This window comes from Anopheles bellator, chromosome 1, assembly GCF_943735745.2.
Source record: "Anopheles bellator chromosome 1, idAnoBellAS_SP24_06.2, whole genome shotgun sequence".
In the NCBI taxonomy this organism is placed as follows: Eukaryota; Metazoa; Arthropoda; class Insecta; order Diptera; family Culicidae; genus Anopheles; species Anopheles bellator.
In genome coordinates this window covers 27,653,604-27,669,250 of record NC_071285.1, presented here as the reverse complement: position 1 = coordinate 27,669,250, position 15,647 = coordinate 27,653,604, and the positions used below count along the sequence as shown (strand labels likewise).

At 42.2% G+C, this 15,647-nt stretch overlaps 5 protein-coding genes across 8 annotated transcripts; 1 reads left to right on the top strand and 4 right to left on the bottom strand.

Moving 5' to 3' along the window:
• Window positions 1-1,002: 1,002 nt before the first annotated feature.
• Window positions 1,003-3,385, bottom strand: LOC131207203 (probable insulin-like peptide 2). Its single transcript, XM_058199818.1, has 3 exons — window positions 3,286-3,385; window positions 1,818-2,024; window positions 1,003-1,756 (listed from the first exon to the last, which is right to left on the bottom strand). Exons 2-3 carry the CDS (start codon window positions 1,993-1,995, stop codon window positions 1,452-1,454), a joined length of 483 nt encoding a protein of 160 aa, XP_058055801.1. The 5' UTR covers window positions 1,996-2,024; window positions 3,286-3,385; the 3' UTR covers window positions 1,003-1,451.
• On the bottom strand, window positions 2,303-2,846 carry LOC131215368 (bombyxin-related peptide B-like). Its single transcript, XM_058209756.1, has 2 exons — window positions 2,627-2,846; window positions 2,303-2,553 (listed from the first exon to the last, which is right to left on the bottom strand). The coding sequence occupies exons 1-2, from the start codon at window positions 2,844-2,846 to the stop codon at window positions 2,303-2,305; spliced, it is 471 nt and encodes a 156-aa protein (XP_058065739.1).
• A 1,369-nt stretch (window positions 3,386-4,754) lies between the features above and the next one.
• LOC131216634 (mitochondrial import inner membrane translocase subunit Tim8) lies at window positions 4,755-5,345 on the bottom strand. The gene is made up of 3 exons (XM_058211175.1): window positions 5,301-5,345; window positions 5,128-5,234; window positions 4,755-5,055 (listed from the first exon to the last, which is right to left on the bottom strand). The coding sequence occupies exons 2-3, from the start codon at window positions 5,230-5,232 to the stop codon at window positions 4,885-4,887; spliced, it is 276 nt and encodes a 91-aa protein (XP_058067158.1). The 5' UTR covers window positions 5,233-5,234; window positions 5,301-5,345; the 3' UTR covers window positions 4,755-4,884.
• Window positions 5,346-5,787: 442 nt separating this feature from the next.
• LOC131209987 (F-box/LRR-repeat protein 15-like) lies at window positions 5,788-7,135 on the top strand. Its single transcript, XM_058203172.1, has 3 exons — window positions 5,788-5,924; window positions 5,987-6,639; window positions 6,702-7,135. Exons 1-3 carry the CDS (start codon window positions 5,863-5,865, stop codon window positions 6,761-6,763), a joined length of 777 nt encoding a protein of 258 aa, XP_058059155.1. The 5' UTR covers window positions 5,788-5,862; the 3' UTR covers window positions 6,764-7,135.
• A 4,121-nt stretch (window positions 7,136-11,256) lies between these two features.
• LOC131216312 (clathrin light chain) lies at window positions 11,257-15,587 on the bottom strand. Of its 4 annotated transcripts, XM_058210768.1 has the most exons (6): window positions 15,266-15,587; window positions 13,994-14,101; window positions 13,213-13,245; window positions 12,605-12,794; window positions 12,321-12,332; window positions 11,258-12,006 (listed from the first exon to the last, which is right to left on the bottom strand). In XM_058210768.1, the coding sequence occupies exons 1-6, from the start codon at window positions 15,432-15,434 to the stop codon at window positions 11,823-11,825; spliced, it is 696 nt and encodes a 231-aa protein (XP_058066751.1). In that variant the 5' UTR covers window positions 15,435-15,587; the 3' UTR covers window positions 11,258-11,822. The 4 variants fall into 4 exon arrangements, with proteins under 4 accessions (XP_058066767.1, XP_058066751.1, XP_058066776.1 ...); XM_058210784.1 differs by lacking the exon at window positions 13,213-13,245 and having other exon boundaries at window positions 11,257-12,006; XM_058210793.1 differs by lacking the exon at window positions 13,994-14,101 and having other exon boundaries at window positions 11,259-12,006.
• Window positions 15,588-15,647: the final 60 nt, after the last annotated feature.

Genomic DNA, 15,647 nt, shown 5'->3' with positions numbered 1-15,647 from the left:
CCCCCACAAGATGATGGCATCGAAAGGTTGGGTTACGTGCGCGATGTCAGTAGCTATTAGTGCATCTGATCGGAATTCCCAACAGGATGCTGTTGTCCAAGTGCACCACTGATGTTACTATGCAAACCGAGCCCCCAGAGAATTATGGGTTTGGTCCACAAACTCGAGAATCGACAATATCTATGGTACGGGCAAGGGTCTCAAGAGGGTTTGGTGTGATACATTGTGTAAATTGTTAAATTTTATCTCAAGTAGATTACCTTTTTATTTTCTCCACAAATCCTTTATTTCTATATCACAAATATTCAATGTATATACATCTACGTATGGCAATTTTTGTATGTAATCGACTGTTGTAACGAAGAAACGAAGGTTAGGATCGGGTACTATAATACTATTAAGAAAACGTTCACGAGGAAACACTTCATTCTGCCCAAAAAATCTTCCAACATAACTCCATTTATTGTACTGAACACTAATTGAACGATTACTTTCAGAAACTTTTAAGAAATGACTTGTTGCATGGCAGACTACAGAAATGGTACAGATTATCCACATCATTGGAAAATGTAATAGATTATCTTTTGTGCTGCCATTTTGGAGCAATCCTCGGCCGCCACGCATCGTAACGTAAAGGGTTCCTGTTCCATCAAACAAAATCAAAATCAATGAGTTTAATATGACAGGTTAAACAGGGGACTAATACATGGTTGTCCTCAAAATAATAACAGCTTGTAGAAAATATGGACTCTAGTAATAATCGTGGCACGTAAAAAGAAACAAAACTTATTCGAAAACGATAAACGGTTCTATTTCACGAATTACTAATTGAAATTTCAGGCTCCACGAAGACACCGATCATTTATTCGATCAACAGTGAGGCCCGTGGAAAGGCCAGTCTGGATTATATCATCAATCAAATTTCACAAACGCAACTCCGTGTAAGTCGTTTACCATGTTTGTTTGCTTTTTCGCAAATGCCAATATGAATAGGGTTGGGTTTTATTTCATGAGTTTCATCGATCAGTGGCGGCTATAAAATCGTTAAGCTTGCGCCCTTCAGCGAGGGTTCACATGAAGACATGAAAGCGAGTTAACTGCCTACCGCGCCACCGCTCTAAAACATCTATAGATTTCGTTTCAACGAACTGGAGTATGTTGGAATGATTTGTACGCTGGATACAGTTTTGTACGAATTACAAATGAGAGTGACGACCTGGAACGCACTTCCCTGGCACTGACTGGCTTCGCTTCCACCGGCTTTCCGATCCGATCATGTTCCATTTCCTGGTAAACACTCAGCCTACAGGCAGATACAGATATTTCTCTACATTAACTAAAGCTCGTGCACCGTGGGGGTTGCGATAATGGATTAGATACTACTAAGCTCCTAGCACTTTCTCGACCGACCAACTGTCGGCCCTCTTCCGGACGCTTCCCAACCGCCGCGTTTACTGGTTGGGCGTCTTACAGTACTGTAGCAGTTGAGTCATTCCGCACGGTCGCAAACAGCACTCTTCTACGATGCCGCCACGGTTCTTGCGGAACCGTGCCGGTATCAGCTCGTTGTGGCCGTACCCGTGGCGATACATGTAGTTCGAAGGATACATCATGTTCATCCAGGCCGGTACCGAGTGCTGATCGTCCGCGGCCATACCGACGGCTTGCAACTGCTGATCCTGCATCAACTGCTGTTGGGCGTTTTCATCAAAGTTCATCCACTCATCGCTGGCCACGTCTCCTTTGCTGGTGTCAACTGCGGGTACGTTTGGACATTGAACAACGCGAGTTTGGTCTTGATCTTGGACACTACTTACGACCCTTCTTGTTGTACGTATACAGATCGGGAAATTCGGAGCACAGGAACGACAGCACTTTGACCAGCTCGGCACCACAGTATCGCTTGTTGGCCGTTACTACCGTCACCGTCCAAAGCAGTAGCAACGTGCGAAGGACGAAGGTGGTACTGCTACCGACACCGTTGGATGATGACATCGTGAATTAGGCTGGGTACCGATGGGAACCTACAAACGGACAAAAGATGCAGATTAGTGATTCTCCTGCCGACGCCGACGAACCACACTGAAAGAAATATGGTCAAGAGAAGAACGCGGCATGATTAAAGCGTATTGCCGTTAGGCAGTGATCACGTCCGGGGTCCGCAGTGCATTTATTCCGTCAGATGGGTACATCGTTTCGAAGGTTACACATGTCAAGAGGTCGGTTGGGACGGTCGGTTTTATAGCAGCGGCAGCGGTAGCAGCAGAAGTAACGCTAAAATAGTCTCCATTTCATCAGCCCTCTAGTTGGCGCAGTACGTGCGTAGAGTGTCCAAGGTGCAACTCTGGACGCAGCACTCCTTCACCACCTGTCGCCGCACTCGATGCTGTACCATGTGGTTGGACTGCAAGTGCTGCAGCGATATCAACGACTGGTAGATCAGGTCCGACGAGCGTTCTTGAAGGTCGCGCAATTCCTCCACGTTGTGCTGGACCTCCTCCAGAATCCGCGAATCGCCATGCCTGCCCTCAAAGTTGAGCACTAACGCTTTGTCTGAAGGAAAGCAACAACTTGGGTCACTTGGGTCGATCTCCTGGCAGAAGAGAACTAAGCGGAGCGTACGTACCCGCCTTCTTGCCCATGCCGTTGTAAGTGGTGCATATTTTGGCCAGCGTATCACTCAGCATCCGTCCACAGTAGTGCGCTTTTCGTTGCGAAGCATCAAAATGATATCCATACGCACTCGGTACCGAAACGGCCAGCAGCATTAGCACAAGATACAGATACTCGCAATGTACACCCGATTTCGTTTCGCTGCCGTCTCGATGCCTTGCCGGATTGTGCATCTGAAACGAAATGTTTAAGTTACTTCACCGTCGGACAGTTAGGGCGTAAGCCTAGAGTTCACGCAAAGTTCGTCTAGTTTACTCTACAAAAGCTTCCCTGAGCTCAACTGATGGGTAACATCCTTTCCTTCTCTTCCAATTTGTAACAACTTTTTGAACACACTTTCCCCGAACGGACTTTTAAAACTTGTTCCAGATTTTGAGGCTGCCACTAACACACGCTCCAGGACACACTAGAAATATTGAGAAGTTCAGTCACAGTCAACTTTTGCTACTGTCCTATCGATAACCTACTATTGTGTACTAACCTGCACCGATCGGAAAAAAGGGTCACTAACACTTACCAGGACACTCACCAACCTCACCTTTATTTCACCAACAACCACCAACTTGCCACAATGACCAAAGTGTCCAAAGACGTTTCGTTCGATGCAATTACCTTGATACTGGAAGAATTCGATGTTTGGAAGATCCACGTTCCGGCTTGCCTAAGGGAATCCTGTCTACCACACACTTGGCGAACCGTTTGCTAACTGGTTAATGATGGAGTGCCCTTTGCCGTCTTATATACCCCTGGGGCGAGTTTCGCGCGCCATTCTGCACAATCAAATATTAGACGGCGGCATTGGTGTCGGTTAAATTCACTTGACACCTTACCGAACGAACAGGTAGCCGCCGCCGGGTTGACGCACAACGCCGGTTCAAGGATGCTAGCGCCGCTAGCAGCCTCGCTACCGCCTCCATTTGCATAATTGTCTTAAGATGGTTACTTTCTTTTAACACGTGGTAGCAAAACATGTGGCGCCAGGCGTCTGCCCGGACGATTTTGACGCCCAATCGAGTGTGAAGCGTGCAGCGAAAGTGAAATCGAACAATTGAGGGCAGGAATATCTGGCCGCCAGCATGGAACTTCTTAATGTAAAGTTAACCTTTTTTGTTACCAGTTACCGTTTGCCTAACCATTTTTTAAAATAAATGTTCAATCCTTAGCCTCTATTGTACTGTTTGTTGTAAGCTAGAATTCCAACAATCACTTGGCCCTTGAGACTTGTACACAGTCCATAAATAATCTGGTTTTAGTGAAATTGCCGAGCCTGTTTTGCAGAATGATTTTGGCCCAGTAACTGATGAGTGGTGAAGAGAAAAGTCCCACACCGGCGAGTTGACCCCATTTTTCGAAAACCCCAAAGCCCGGCATTGCTGAGACTATTAAGGATCCGATCAGGCTGAGCCTCTCGTAGAAATGACGAACGGATTTGCATGCTCGGATAGGACGCGGTGGAAAAACTGCATGTCGCAGGCCAAGACTTGTGTGTTATTAAGCTTTTCCATATGCGTATGGCTTGATCAACAAAAAAGACTAGAGCTATCCACATCAACTCTTGTCCAGTTACGTCCTTGTCGTTTGGCGCGACAATCTTCGGTTGTACAGGGATGAGAAATCCGGGATTTGAAACAGATTCCGAATATCCGGATCCGGATAGTTTGGGATTGATAGATGAACCGCCTTGATAATTGAGACCTTTAGTTAATTAGATTGGATAATAAGTAAAAGTATGGTTGATTGGTTGGTATGTTAAAATGGTTGGGTGGTGTATGGTAAAATTTTACATAGCATTGAAAATTCTCTACAATAAGTAGGAATTGCTTCGATAAAAAAACCTTATAAATTAAGAGATGATAATTAAATGAGGAGTTATATACTGAAAATTTGATAATTAGAACTATTTAAAAAAATCGATTGTGTTAATTCATTTACATAAGTACACAGATACTTACATTGGCACATCGAAATACGGTAACAAATTAAATGGACGGTGGTTCATCGACCTATTGCTCATCCATGTTTCCCTAGTTTCGAGCCATTTCGGTAAATTCGACGGAAACAGTCATCATCAAGTCAAGTAATTGGGCGGCAATGCACGTGTATTTATGTGAACATCGTTTCGGTTTTCGGGGCCTATGCAGTGCTAAGAACTATATTACATCAACGCCGTCCAAATGCAAAACATCCTCCTTCCTATCAAAGGGCCGGCTCTTACATTCCTTGGCTCTTTTGCAAACTTTGCGCGAATCGCTGCGTTATCAACAGGGACGTATCGACAAACCGATTCACGCAGTTCGACATGCAGCTCTCAGTCCGGCTGTCCAGCTTGTTGCTCGGTTTATCCATGCACTTGTCCCAGCAAATGTCATTAAACTCGTGGATCTGCAACACCAAAAAGCAACGCAATCAATTAATGCTGTAAATCAACCTTGCATCATCCTTGCGGTTTGTTACCTGTGCACTAAGCCGGGCGCGCTCGTTCTCCGCCATCAGGAAGTCCTGGAGCTCGGGATCGACCGCTGATTTTGGTGGGTCGCTGCTGCTTCCGAAATCGGCCATTGCTGGAGAAAACCAGATTTGACTGTACTACTCAGTATTTCTCTCCATTTTTCAATATTCAAACTTACTTTTGCGAAATCAATTATCCCCGGTGATAGCAGTTCGCGAGAATGACAAACCAACTGACAACCTCGTGTTGTTATGCAATTTACCACAAAATTCACCACTCTTCCAAAATCACCTCTGTTTCACAGGGTGTTTCCTCGTCGGGACTGTCTCTTTTCTTTGGAACCAACGGTTTGTTGAACATGTTCTTGTGATGTCCAAACATTACCTCTGTCCATTTTCACTGTACTTAATTGTACAACTGCTTGATTAGCAGCACCAATACGCATTCCACGCAGTGTTTGCATATTTATTTGCTCCTAAACAAAAAGATACCATACAACTTTTGAGCTTGACACTATAAACGTACGTAGCCAACTATGGTTTTGGCAACTGAACTTTTGCTTGAGGTGATTTGTTTATCAACAGTTTAGCTACGTTGCTACAACTACTGACCACAGTAGTACTACTTGACTACAGTTTAACTACAACTAGTGTGGCTTCGTGGTGGATGTGCATTGTAAATAGTATCCTGTTTCTTCAGTTCCGTTTCGAGTTCGTGACAAAGACCACTTCTAGCAAGGGATGAGTGCACGAACGAGTCGCGCACGGCTGATCCAGAAGCAACCAGAGACTCTGTTCCATTCGTAAGTGTTCGTTGCGCCATATGGTCAACATAAACTTACAACCGACGCTGACCCTTCCGCAGGTGCATCCGATTTGTGGCGAAAAATCTAAGATTGTATCGTGAAATCGAGTACCTAGAGCTGTTGCCGGCGCTGGTAAAGAATGCTATCTTTCTCAATGTCGTACGCGTCCACAACGGTTTCCATGACGAGGAACTGCCCCGATTGCTGCTTAACTCGTCGCTCACCAGGATAAACCTGTCCACGTCGACGATCACCGACGGAATGCTGGCGTTGTTGGCCGAAAAATGTCCTCACCTACGTAGCCTTACTCTGACCGAGGGCAACTATCGGTTCAGCCGCGCGGGACTGGAAGAAATGATTGTACGGTTGGGCAAATTGCAGCGGCTCTATGCCAAGCACTGCCCGCTGATCGACGACGCATTCGTGCGGTTGCTTGCATCTAGCTGCCCGCAACTGGACACGCTCGACCTGGAGTCGTGCAAGAACGTGGGAGATGATGCTGCGGACTGCCTTCGCGTGATGCCGCTGGTTCGGCTGAACGTTTCGCACACTGGCATCACCGACAAATTTCTGAAGGCGATTGCAAACGAACAGTGCGGGAAATCTCTCGAGGATCTGAACGTTGGCCACTGCGCGATTACGCGGGATGGACTGGCGGCTCTGCCCTGGGATACGATCAAGTACATAGGCTTCGAGGGATGCAGCATTGAAGGTAACGCATTAAATCTGCTCTTTTTTGTTGATATTCATGTGTGCTATTGCTTATGTTAACAGATCTCGATATTGTTGGGTTCGGAAAGCACCTGAAATACATCTACTGGACTATTTCTAACTGATCTCACATCCTCAACGATCACCTAGCACAGTGAGAAAGCCGACATGATGCACATTTTGCTTGTCGCCTTTCCCTTTCTGCGATACGATCGTGCAGAAGCTGTATTCATGAATGTTTAATCTTAATCTTGACCATACTAATTCGACATAGGCGCACGTCTATTTCGCGCCAAAATTACTCAACAAGTTTTTGCACACTTCCTGGAATGGAACGTTCCTTCACTTCGGACTTCTTTCGACAAATACCAGTGATAAAAGTATGATAATAAGCGTGAGAATGGTATACGACGAAAGTTTCGCCAAATTGATACTCATTTTAATAGTATACATTACACACAATTTCTAAAACTCTTCTAACTTATTTTCATTGGTCTAACGTAAGGATTCATTAGCTGAATTTACTTGTATGTGTGTTACGTATTTTTTGTCTATGTATTGACTAGACACGCATTGTAGTTTTAATTGTAACTTGGATTATAATAGATTTTTAAACATTGTTTCTTGTTGTTCGGTGCGCTACTATTTTACTTGTTGCGCCTTCGAAGCGTGTAGGACAGATGGAAATGGATTGACTAAGTCGAAATATGATCGAAATTAGTCGAACAAAAGTTCACGAGGACCAACCCAAACAAACAAGCACCAAGGAACATCCTAATACAAGAAAGTAATGGACATTTTTGTTTAACTGTGAATCGAAACACAAACTTCGGACCGACAGTAAAACAACTTAACTCAACTAGCTCTACCAGTATAATGAAATAATTACCTATATTTGTACTCCTTATACTAGAACCTAGATCAGAAAAGCAATTGATAATGAAATCTACTAGTTCGATCAGGAAATCTGCAATGCAGCTAAAAATTGTTCACCCTTTTGTGTGTCTTCAAAACAATTGTAAAACCACACAACGCTGCACTGCTACGCAGACAGCGAATGTTCCTGCGACTAGATTAGTGTTTTAAGAATGTTGAGCACTTAGAACGACTTAGGGCGATACGCGTAGGTCTTAGCATCAGCATTTGAGATACTTAACCTAGTGTAATTATCTAAAAGCAGGCACGATTACGTGCATGTTGCACAGTAATTTTCGAATGGACCATTTAAAGCAACAATTCCTAGTAATTTAAAAGAATGCAAAAACGATTCGCACAGTGCAAGTTATAGTGTAGGGCATGTCAAGTATAAGATAACAAGTATTTTATTGTTAAGCTACGTGATAACGTACCAGTAGCGAAATAGAAAAAGCCGCGTAACAAGAGATATAATCAAATATTTATAATCAAATTCTAACGAAAGCATCACGATGGTAATCGCGGGTAAAACAATACTGCAAAGTAGTACTGTTGAAGTGATTGTGATCGAATAACTTTTTTCATGTTTCCATTAACAAAAACATCGATTAAGAATTATAACAAAAAGTGCAAAGAAGTCATCACACCAGAGATTCTCACTTAACAAATCATCTTAAAACGCAAAATACGAGTGAAGCAATTTGATTGAAGATCTACCATCTTTCGCAGCACGAAAAAGCTATGAAAAACTCAAATATCCTAAATCTAACCTCTAGCTCTAACACTGTTAGTTAAGCGGTAAGCAACTGTACGCAATGCGTGACCATCGATTTATCACACGCACACCCATTTTTATGTTCATAAAAATACCACATCTACTCTTCCGCACAATTCGTATTACTAAATTCCTAGACCCGCCAACAAATCTGTCCCGCACAATGTGGCTTCAAAATCAATTGAAACATTGGTTCAAACCGACCCCGGAAAAACGGCAATGTTCCTGTCCACCACAACACAACACAAACTACGTGTGGCAGTTGATACAAAGTAAATCAAAAAGTCCATTTAAAATGCACCAATCTACTAAGTAAGCATAGTGTCAATACTAATCATAATAATGATGATGATAACAATAATGTTACGAGACAAGGCTAATAACGCACAGTAAAGCAATGAAATTTTTACTCATATAACAAAAAACACAACAATAATGTCATGTTACAGTGAAGCATACTATTCGTAACAACTTATGTCTAACACATAACAAAATGCTATAGATGCAACACGAAACAAGTTACTAAGCCGGACCAAGTGAAGGTAGGACGACGTAGAAGGAGTTGAAATGTTATATTATCTAATAGTGTTCGTTTTAACGTTGACGAGTCCCGCAACATACATAGGACCATAGGAGGTTAAAAGCGTGTAGTTACAGATAGGGAGAAGATGCACTGCACTGATAAGCTTTGGCTATGGTTTTAGTATTATTATTGTACACACAACACGTAATTTGAGTTGATTTTATAGCACTCATTTTCCTCTCTATACTGCTTTGTGAACAGTTTTATCAATAATGTTCAGGCAAAAGTTGTTGCACGTAGCACGTTGTCTTTAGTATGAAAAGAGACAAAGGACGAAGCATAACAGTCATAGCTTTAAAACACAACTGGGGAAGCAATACTAACGCTAGTAAAGAGTGGATGCACGAATATGGAAAGCTTAGAGTAAACTTGAACTATTTAACCCCCATCTACAATAACATGGCTAACAGTTATTTTACAAAACTCACTAAACAGTTATTTTTGAAACTTAGAAACCTGTAAGCAGCTTATGCTGTACGCATCGCTGCCATAACTGGAGCTATAATTCAGAATGAAACCAAAATTATGTTAACATGATCAAATGAATGGCCCACCCGTGCATGGCTAAGGATTGCTTTATTATTATCAAAGTTTTAGAAGTGCATCATATAGATAAAACGAACGATCTGTATGCGAAGCAAAGTACGTGTGGCCATTGGAGTCGACATAAATGGCATAAGCTGAGTTGCTGTAATTGAAAACACCACAACATTTATCTAGAAGCAAATAGCGTTTGTTGTTATAGGATTGAAGGGCATTGTCAAAGAAGCAAAACGTTCTCAACCAAATAGCATGACAGCACGTTACAAATGGTATAGAAAGAATAATTTTAACACACCTTTTTCCGGTATGTAAAACCATTTGATAATCGAAATCATTCATCGTACCAAACGCCAGATTTTAGAGCGTATAACATAAGTTCATAAGTTTGATAAAAATGTTCGTGGATTTTCGTCAATGTCTTTTTGTTTTTCAAATGATTCAGAGTCGTTTTGAAGCCATCATGTATTTGAGTGCAGTTTAAAAATCACCAAGGACCTTTATTAACCTTGCTCCGCTTTGTTTGTTTAAGCTGTTCGATAAATGAAATAGCATGTACCAACTGCACAATGCACTACATTTCGTGGAACTATTTTCAGATTGAACTTAATTTATAAAAAACTATTTCCTATCTGAAAAGAGTTTGATTTAAAAATACAGTTAGATCAAACAACTAACAAACAAAAAGAGTATGATTCGGTTGCAAGGTAAGCAAATGCAAAAGATGGGATACAACAAAACCTACCCAAAGGCAATAACAAAAAGAATGAAAAGTGAAAAAGAATGTACAGTTTTGAATGATTGGTCAAAATTCGTTCATTTTTGATTAACAGATTTGATGAATAATTTCTACAAATAAACCAAATGCTTTTTAAACTATTTCAACGGAAAATTGAAAGATGTTCTCGTATCGATAGATAAAAATTGCAATTCTATTCGATTAATCAGTGAATAGTAAGTATATAATGCAAATTATTTTAAACTTTGCAATGGCATTTTGATATGAGTGCTTATGGACACGAAAAAGGTATCAAACTTCTTTCTAAGGTACCCAAGCTTTGTTGTTAAAATAAACTTATTTTTGAATAAAATGCAACGTTTATTAAAACTTCGAGCCAAGAACCATAAACACAAAAAGTAAGGAAAGACAGAATTCCTCAAGAATGTGTTTTACTCGTATTTTATGAAGGGGCTGCATTTTAACTATGGCAAAGGTACACCCTGCAAAAAAAATTACCGACCACAGCGTGATGCAGAAAAGCTTCGAAGAACTGATCGAGAAGCTCGGCATCGATCGGGAAGGCGTTCGTAATATGGAGGAAAGTGTAGGTTTCGCCAGGTTTCGAGGGCACCGATCGTTTTGCAGAAAGTATAACGTTTTGTCTCGTTGCAGACAATTGTGCCGCAACTTAGCGGTGGCATCGTGGACAAGCAGGAGCGGGCCGTCGAGAAGCTGGAACACTTGATCATGCAGCGTTCATCTTCGACGAAAGCCAGTGTCGTACTTTCATTGATGTTAGCCCATTTGGGAAACCAGGCGAAAGGATCGATGACGGCAAAGTTCTTCAAACCGCCTGGTGCAAGCGTCGAATGGCGCATTCACGTGACAGTGTAGCATGTAAAATTACAGTTTTTCTCACCTCTTTTTTGGAAGCGATCGTGTATCGTGATCGGTGTATGAGGTTGTTCCATCTGGTCTACACTTATCAAGCAGCACATTTAATTGATCCGCAGATAGAAATAGATGCAGATAGAAACAACACACTTTGCTATCCATCCATATTTTAAACAAACATCCCACAAAGCAAAAACTCTTCTTGGAATTTTGAAACATCGGTTTATTTGACCTTCGCGTTCTTTTCACCTAATAGCAATGGAGCACTTTCCTACCAATTGCTTGAATGCTTAAATGTTTTCATTATTCCTTTAGTTCCTCGATGAAAGGGGTTATTCTCTTTTGATTCTACAACTTTAAACAGTACTTATCCATTGCAATATATATATATACCCTTTCCGTTTAGGGGATTCTCGCTTCGTTACTATCTTTTTGAAATAGTATTATCGTTAATATAATTATTATTTATATTACTACTATGATTCAGTAGATTTTTTGTTTTGTATTTGTTAGTGGCTAGTTCACTGCAGCGACAATTATAACCAGAACAGAAGCAGAGCATTCTTATGGTCTGATTACTCACGGAATCCCCACGGGATCGCCTTCATTTGCCGCTTCTAAATCGCAGGGATACGATTGAGAGTGGGATAGATACTGCGTTGAGCACATTAGCCGATACACACGTGCATATAACGGCGAGTCTATCTGTCGCTGCGGACCTGGGCGCCGCATGCAAGTGAACGCCTTTCGTTTCGCTTAAACTTTCTTGGTGGACTGGATTGGATTCTGTTTCAACTGCAGAATGATGGAACGCATGCGAGAGATGTCTTTGCTGGACTTGTTCGTCTTCGGATTGAAGTCGCACAGCTTGGCAATCCGTTCCCACTCTGTGCCCGGTTCAATTTCGTCCGTCTCCGCAACAAACTGCTTTTCGGCGTTCCTGAAACGGTACACGGTACAAGGTATCAACATTTTGAAAATATTTTCACAATCAACGCACTACGCATGTGGGAAATATGGAATGTTTCATCGAAAAACTATCGCTCGAATGAAGTTTGTAACAATGTATTGAACGTAATGTAGTTAAAACCGTCCATTTTGGCAAATGGAATGCTGACCGAATATAAAACCCTAATCGCACTCTGGTATAACAACTACAAACAATATTAAAAAACTATAAAACATGTGCCTAGTCTACAAACCAATAAAACAAACAGTTTTTGCAAAGTACCTGCTAGAAAAAGATTTACTTACTTGGCCGATTCCCTACTCGGCGTATTTGTTTAGAAAATCGCACAATAGACGATTGAATTATTTGAGCATTAGTGAAAGAAAGAAGAAGCATGTTAGAACGATTGGTGAAGAAACACGTTTAATAATTTAGTTTGCAAGTCATTTTTGAAACATGTTTTTGCTACCACTCGCGACCAGTTTTTAATGAAGATACATGAATCAAATGAAGACTGATAAACGTCGACAAATACTTGCATCTCTGGTTAGTTCCCGCAAACACTTCAAAAAAAGTTAATTCGAGTTACCTGTTGGCGGCTTTCGTTTTCGAGATGGCCTCTTCATGGTGCTTGTACCAGTCCTCCAGCTCCTTGCGGGCCTGTTCGCGAAGCTCGTCCTTTTTGCGCTCCTCCTCGCGATCTTTCTCCTCCAACCGGGTCTTCTGGTCTTCGCGCCACTTCCGAATCTTTTCCGGTTCTTCCGTCACTTGCTTGGGGACTGAAAACAGAAAGCAAACCATTGAGTCAATAATCAAACTCTTCGCGCCGAAACCGAAATCGGTATTTTCTGCGATTGGAATTGTTTTTATCGAAAGTACGTCCTAAGTGTGAAAGATCGTAATGGAAAGAACGGTCGCTTTGAACAGTATTTTGATACTAGTTTCCTTCTCACGGGAGGCTAATGTTAAGCATAAGCCTGATGACGATGTACTATGCGCAACGGAAAAAATAATGTTCTAACAAATTACTACCAGCAAATCGCTTGTGCACTGTAACTTTGTTTAACAAAGAAAATTCTAGTTAATAACAAGAGAATTGAGACAAATTCGTCAAAGGAAAAACGGTTTACAGCAGAGGATAGTGGGCAGCTCAAGGGGACCATGTTTATATTAGTATACACATTCCGTTTAACTTACCTGTAAAGCCTGCAAAATCATCATTATCATCTTCTACGAAAATTGGGAAAAAAGAAACACATTTGTACATACATCATTAGAAAGAAAACGAACGAGTAACATAAACCTAAGGAAGAAGCATAACATAACGAAAAACCGAGACTTTTGATGCAACGATGTGCAAGGATGTGAAACGATAGTGAGATTAGGAACTGTGGAGTAAACGGATTTATTCGTCTATACGTAGCAGGAACAACTGACGGAAGTTTATCACATTGCCAGGGCGTTGTTTTAATGTTTTATTTAAAAAAAAGCACGATGGGATGGGATTCAGTAAAAAAAAACCATGCACTAAAGCTTAATTATTTAGTACGTTCAAAAAAACAGAAAGCCAGTGCGCTTCTGCCCCTTTTTTGCAGGCAACTTTGTGGTCCCTCAACGTTGTCCCTATTTCCAGCTAAACATTATATTTCCGTTCTGCAAGCCAATATTCAAAGGACAAGTTGTAGTAGTTTTTGCCAAATCCGCTACCATCTTTGTTGCCAAAAGAAGAGCAGAAGCTGGGACCTCTGGAATAGTGGTATAAGTCTAGCAGCTAGTTTGGTGGACGACCACGAACAGAAGAGCATTTTGGGCGCTACGCATGTTACCAACGGGGATTAGTAAGCAGCATCTATCATTCCGTTTCCGGTGCGATCGGCGGACACTGCCGATCACAGATGTGAAAGTTTATAGTGAAACTGTGAGCAAATTAGAACCATTCGTGTACGCACCGTGTATGTAGCTTTTGGCATGTATTTACCTGTGTTGAGATTATAGTCGGCAGTAGTAGTGGAGGGTGGTTCTTGCGCATCGGCATTATTGATCATTTCAAAGCTTCCGTTTAGCTCATTTTCAAGTCCTGTCGATTCTGTGGTGTGCGTGTGCGTTGGTGCATTGGAAGCGCAAGCGCGAGGATCGGTTCGCGATCGACAGAGAACGCGCGCGCGAATGGTAATGCGAAATTTCGTTATTTCACAAGTATACGATGGTCAATGGTGGAGCATATTTTTGCGAGTATTAACACGATAGCGATGCAGTTTCCAGATTTTGATGGAATCGTGACAGTTATCCGGATTTCGCCGAACGACGACGGTACAAGTGGTACAAACGTGATCATTAGGGCGCATAACAGAACGCAAAAAGCCGAAAAACAAAACCGAGCACCGGTAGGTAGTGTAGATTATGGAGTAGAAGTAGTAGTAGTAGTAGATGTCCAGATGTAGAATAAAAGAAACGAAATAAACGAAAAATATTAATGTGATTGTTTTCGCGCATCTTCGTTGGCATGTGTGCAAGACCAGTTCCTGCAGTAACGATCTCGTTCGTTAGTGTTTAGAGTAGGAATTTTGAGTATGAGAATGGAAATCGGGAGAATTTGATTGACGTTTGGAACATTGCAACGCATCACTGCATAAATCAATACACCAGATCGTTCTCGCTCAAAATATAATTTCACTCTAACTTTTCACTTTGAAAACGGACATTCAAAGCAACATAAAACGAGGCAGTGGTTACGAATGGACAAAGGTACGATAAGCTGGTGCAATGGAGTTTCACGAAAGCCCAACATCGAAGCGAAGCGTTTCAAGGGCAGACACTTAGCGATCTCGCTGCCGTTCGGAGAAAGGTAATGCTATATGAATTAGCCGTAGTGTCTTCCAGGGTGAAGGTTTCGGCGGAGCCACGAATCATCGGCACTTAATTCAATTAACACAACCAATCCGGCAGTATACGATCGCACCAAACATGAAGGGGCGTACTCCGGAGTGTGCGATAAAAGAGTCAACTCCACAGCAAGTGTCGTTCCAATAAGTTATCACAAACGTTGGATGATTCAAACAGTGTTGATGACTAATAAACGGTTTCGCGTGCATCGGCTTTCGTGGGGTTATGTGGCGCGGGGTTAGGTGGTATGAGCATGGATACATGTTTAATGTTATGGAGGTTACTTAAAAGAAAGAACTTCAAGTCGATGATTGTTTATGCTTCTTGGGCGCAGTGAGCGAAACGGACCTTGCGGCCACAAACGAACCTGCTTTCGGCACCGGGTCACCGTCGAGGGAACCATTCGTCGTCGCAGCGCCAGTAGCAACCACAGGCGGAATTTCATCCTCTAGTCCCGCGAGTGCGTTCTGTTCGCGGGCCAGAAACTCGGCCGCAGGATCGACGTCTTTCTCAAAGTTGTCGCCGAATGCGTTCATGGTCGCGGGCTATCGTCACTACACTTTCTCCTGATGAACCTTTTCAACGAACTTATGCGACCGACAAAAACGGGAGAACGCAAACGAATCACGAAATTAGCTTCCCGCACGGGCTGCTGAGGAAAATTTCGATCCAAACGTAATGACACGACTGAAAACTTTGGACTGTGTGACAGCGAAGACGTCAGATGGCGTCGTTCGTTCGATTCGTCG

Bases quoted from the DNA above. Each gene is read 5' to 3' on its own strand.
- LOC131207203 (XM_058199818.1), bottom strand. From the start codon at position 1,995: ATGTCATCATCCAACGGTGTCGGTAGCAGTACCACCTTCGTCCTTCGC. The intron at 1,757-1,817 runs GTAAGTAGTGTC...ACGTACCCGCAG, and splicing joins TACGTACAACAAGAAGGGTC to TTGACACCAGCAAAGGAGAC.
- LOC131215368 (XM_058209756.1), bottom strand. From the start codon at position 2,846: ATGCACAATCCGGCAAGGCATCGAGACGGCAGCGAAACGAAATCGGGT. The intron at 2,554-2,626 runs GTACGTACGCTC...GCTTTCCTTCAG, and splicing joins CGGCATGGGCAAGAAGGCGG to ACAAAGCGTTAGTGCTCAAC.
- LOC131216634 (XM_058211175.1), bottom strand. From the start codon at position 5,232: ATGGCCGATTTCGGAAGCAGCAGCGACCCACCAAAATCAGCGGTCGAT. The intron at 5,056-5,127 runs GTAACAAACCGC...TTGGTGTTGCAG, and splicing joins GCGCCCGGCTTAGTGCACAG to ATCCACGAGTTTAATGACAT.
- LOC131209987 (XM_058203172.1), top strand. From the start codon at position 5,863: ATGAGTGCACGAACGAGTCGCGCACGGCTGATCCAGAAGCAACCAGAG. The intron at 5,925-5,986 runs GTAAGTGTTCGT...ACCCTTCCGCAG, and splicing joins CCAGAGACTCTGTTCCATTC to GTGCATCCGATTTGTGGCGA. The intron at 6,640-6,701 runs GTAACGCATTAA...TTATGTTAACAG, and splicing joins CGAGGGATGCAGCATTGAAG to ATCTCGATATTGTTGGGTTC.
- LOC131216312 (XM_058210768.1), bottom strand. From the start codon at position 15,434: ATGAACGCATTCGGCGACAACTTTGAGAAAGACGTCGATCCTGCGGCC. The intron at 13,246-13,993 runs GTAAATACATGC...CAATTTTCGTAG, and splicing joins CGACTATAATCTCAACACAG to AAGATGATAATGATGATTTT. The intron at 12,795-13,212 runs GTAAGTTAAACG...TTCTGTTTTCAG, and splicing joins TGATTTTGCAGGCTTTACAG to TCCCCAAGCAAGTGACGGAA.